This window comes from Hipposideros armiger, unplaced genomic scaffold, assembly GCF_001890085.2.
Source record: "Hipposideros armiger isolate ML-2016 unplaced genomic scaffold, ASM189008v1 scaffold_190, whole genome shotgun sequence".
Lineage (NCBI taxonomy): Eukaryota > Metazoa > Chordata > Mammalia > Chiroptera > Hipposideridae > Hipposideros > Hipposideros armiger.
Genome location: NW_017731540.1, coordinates 1,533,416 through 1,535,683, shown reverse-complemented (window position 1 = coordinate 1,535,683; position 2,268 = coordinate 1,533,416). Strand labels below are relative to the sequence as shown.

Sequence of the window (2,268 nt, the reverse complement as noted above, 5' to 3'; positions counted from 1 at the left end):
CCAATCTCATGAATCCTGGGGTTTGACTGTCCCACCTGGTGATCCAGACCTGCAAGGGGTCGATGAGACTTTTCAGAGCTTCTTTCTCCAGCTCTTTTTCTATATGTGTCGCCAGATTCTCTTGAGCAATTACCTTCATCAGCTCAGTCGTCATACTTGAGGTGACACCATAGTAAAGCTAAACATCGGAAAGAAAAAGTCAACACCAGAGAAAAATAACTAGCTGACAACAGCTATAATGTAAAGTTCTTGTTTAAAGCCAGAGTGGACTAAAAGAGAGCCGAGAGAATACCTTAGAAAGCAAGACATTTGAAAAATAAAATAATGTGAGGGAATGATAATGTTTTGCACAGATAAATAAGCTTAATTTATATACCTGAGCATGCTCCAGGAATTCATTATATCCTCCCAAAAGCAAACCCTTTCCTCCACGATCCAACAGCTCTCTCCAGATGATGGGGGAATTTTTGTGACTCCATTTATTCTTTTCACACAAATCTGTCAGCCACTCCTATCAAATAATATTACAAGTGAAGTTACACTTAAATCTGTCTCAGAATCCAAGGCTTTAGAATTCAAACTCTAAAATACTAGCTTACTTTATACTACTACTATGTATACATAAAATTTAGACATCTAAACTGGAAAGTGTAAATATAGAGCGATGAGTTAAATAACAAATTAATTAAATAAGAAAGAATATTCTACAAATTCATTGACCAAACGAAGGTACTGAAAGTTGCTCTCTCTGCTGAGGAGACCTGGAGTGCAAGTGTTTAGTTTAAAGAGCAGCATGTCTTCCAATGCAACTGATTTCAAAAAAATTCAACTGATTTTTCCCTTGTTCTTCTATATGAGATATTTCCAGTCTTAGGGCCATATAAATTCGATATTGCTTTCCAAATCTGNATAGAACTGAAATCAAGAAATACTAAAATGCTCCCTGAAAAAACTGCTGCTGAAAATTATACCCTTGGCATTGGTTGTAACTTCATTACTCTGCTTGCCTTAAAATAACTTTTTATCTTCTTTGATTCTGACAAGAAGTTCTTGATTCTAGACTGGAACAGAAATTTGGGCAAATGACTTAACTTCCTGGGTGGGTTCTGTTTCCTGCAGGATGAAGGTGATATAATAAGAGGACCCCAAAGAACATCTTAAGCAACACATAGTTATTGAATTAGCTTCTGTGTGTGAGGCACTTTTAGGTGGCAGGCTTGGAAAAAAGCCAAGCAGCCCAAATCCTTGCAACATTCTGGGGGTGGGGAGGAGTGGGTGAGAAAACACCTACTGTACAAAGTGACAGGTGCTTTGAAGAAAAATGAGAGGATGGCGTTGGAGAGAAATAAGGGTTGGTATTTAATATAATTCTACAATTATAACTTTCCTAGAATATTGTATCCAAAGTGAAAAGTAATTTTATTGATTTATTTCTTAAATTATTTATTTGCTTAAAGACTCAATTTCTTTACAAAGCCACACCATTTCTTATTGGGAAGATTAACTTTTGTTCCTGTTCTCCTGTATGAGGTAAGCTTGCTGTTGGCTTCAAGTAACAGAATATCCTATTGACTTGGCTTAAGTAGAAGGAATTGACTTTTCTCAGGTAACAAAAAGTCAATGTAGGCAGTGACACTGGTGGTTGATCAGCAGCTCAGAGACGTTATTCTCTGGACCTTGCCCTCATGGTCCTAAAGTGGCTGCAGCAGCTCCAAGTTTCACATATTCACATAGCTGTGTTCAAAAGCAGGCAGTAGGGGAAAGGATGGGACAGAGGCTTTTTCTTTTTCTTCTTCAGGAAGTTAAATATCTTTCCCAAAAGACTTCAAGTAGACTACACCCCTTAGCCATTCCCAGCCGCAAGAGGTGCTGAAAAAATGAGTGTCTCTTTGAACCTTTATAGTAAAAGACAGGCTAGGGGGAGAATGAATCTTGAGTAGTCAATCATCAGTGTCTACGATCTCCTCTGAGATTCTCTCTCTCATCAAAATGACCCATGAAGTAGGAATAGCTGGTACTCCCTCAATCACCCAACTCGCAAGAGAGCTAGTGATGTGCACTTGGGCCTTTCTATTAGCTTCATGTGGAAGGAGGGAAGGGAAGGTGATATAGCTTTGTTTGGAGCTCATGGGATCCCACATGGAGAAAATAATTATCCAGCCCCAAATAAACATATGGTAGGTATTTGTCCTAAAGCTTAAAGAAGCCTTTTAATCTCACTGGGTATCATTTTTCTTATCAGCTTTAAGGCCCTTTGTGGCGCGAATG

General features: G+C 38.5%; 1 protein-coding gene across 1 annotated transcript in view; it reads right to left on the bottom strand.

Annotated features, from left to right (window-relative positions):
* MDH1B (malate dehydrogenase 1B) overlaps positions 1–2,268 on the bottom strand; it is a gene marked incomplete at its 5' end in the record, with an annotated part of 13,766 nt that overhangs the window by 8,568 nt on the left and 2,930 nt on the right. The window contains 3 exons of the mRNA XM_019652915.1: positions 36–178; positions 377–511; positions 1,008–1,113. Of these exons, the coding sequence (XP_019508460.1) occupies positions 36–178; positions 377–511; positions 1,008–1,113 (384 nt within the window). The remainder of the gene's footprint in view (positions 1–35; positions 179–376; positions 512–1,007; positions 1,114–2,268) is intronic.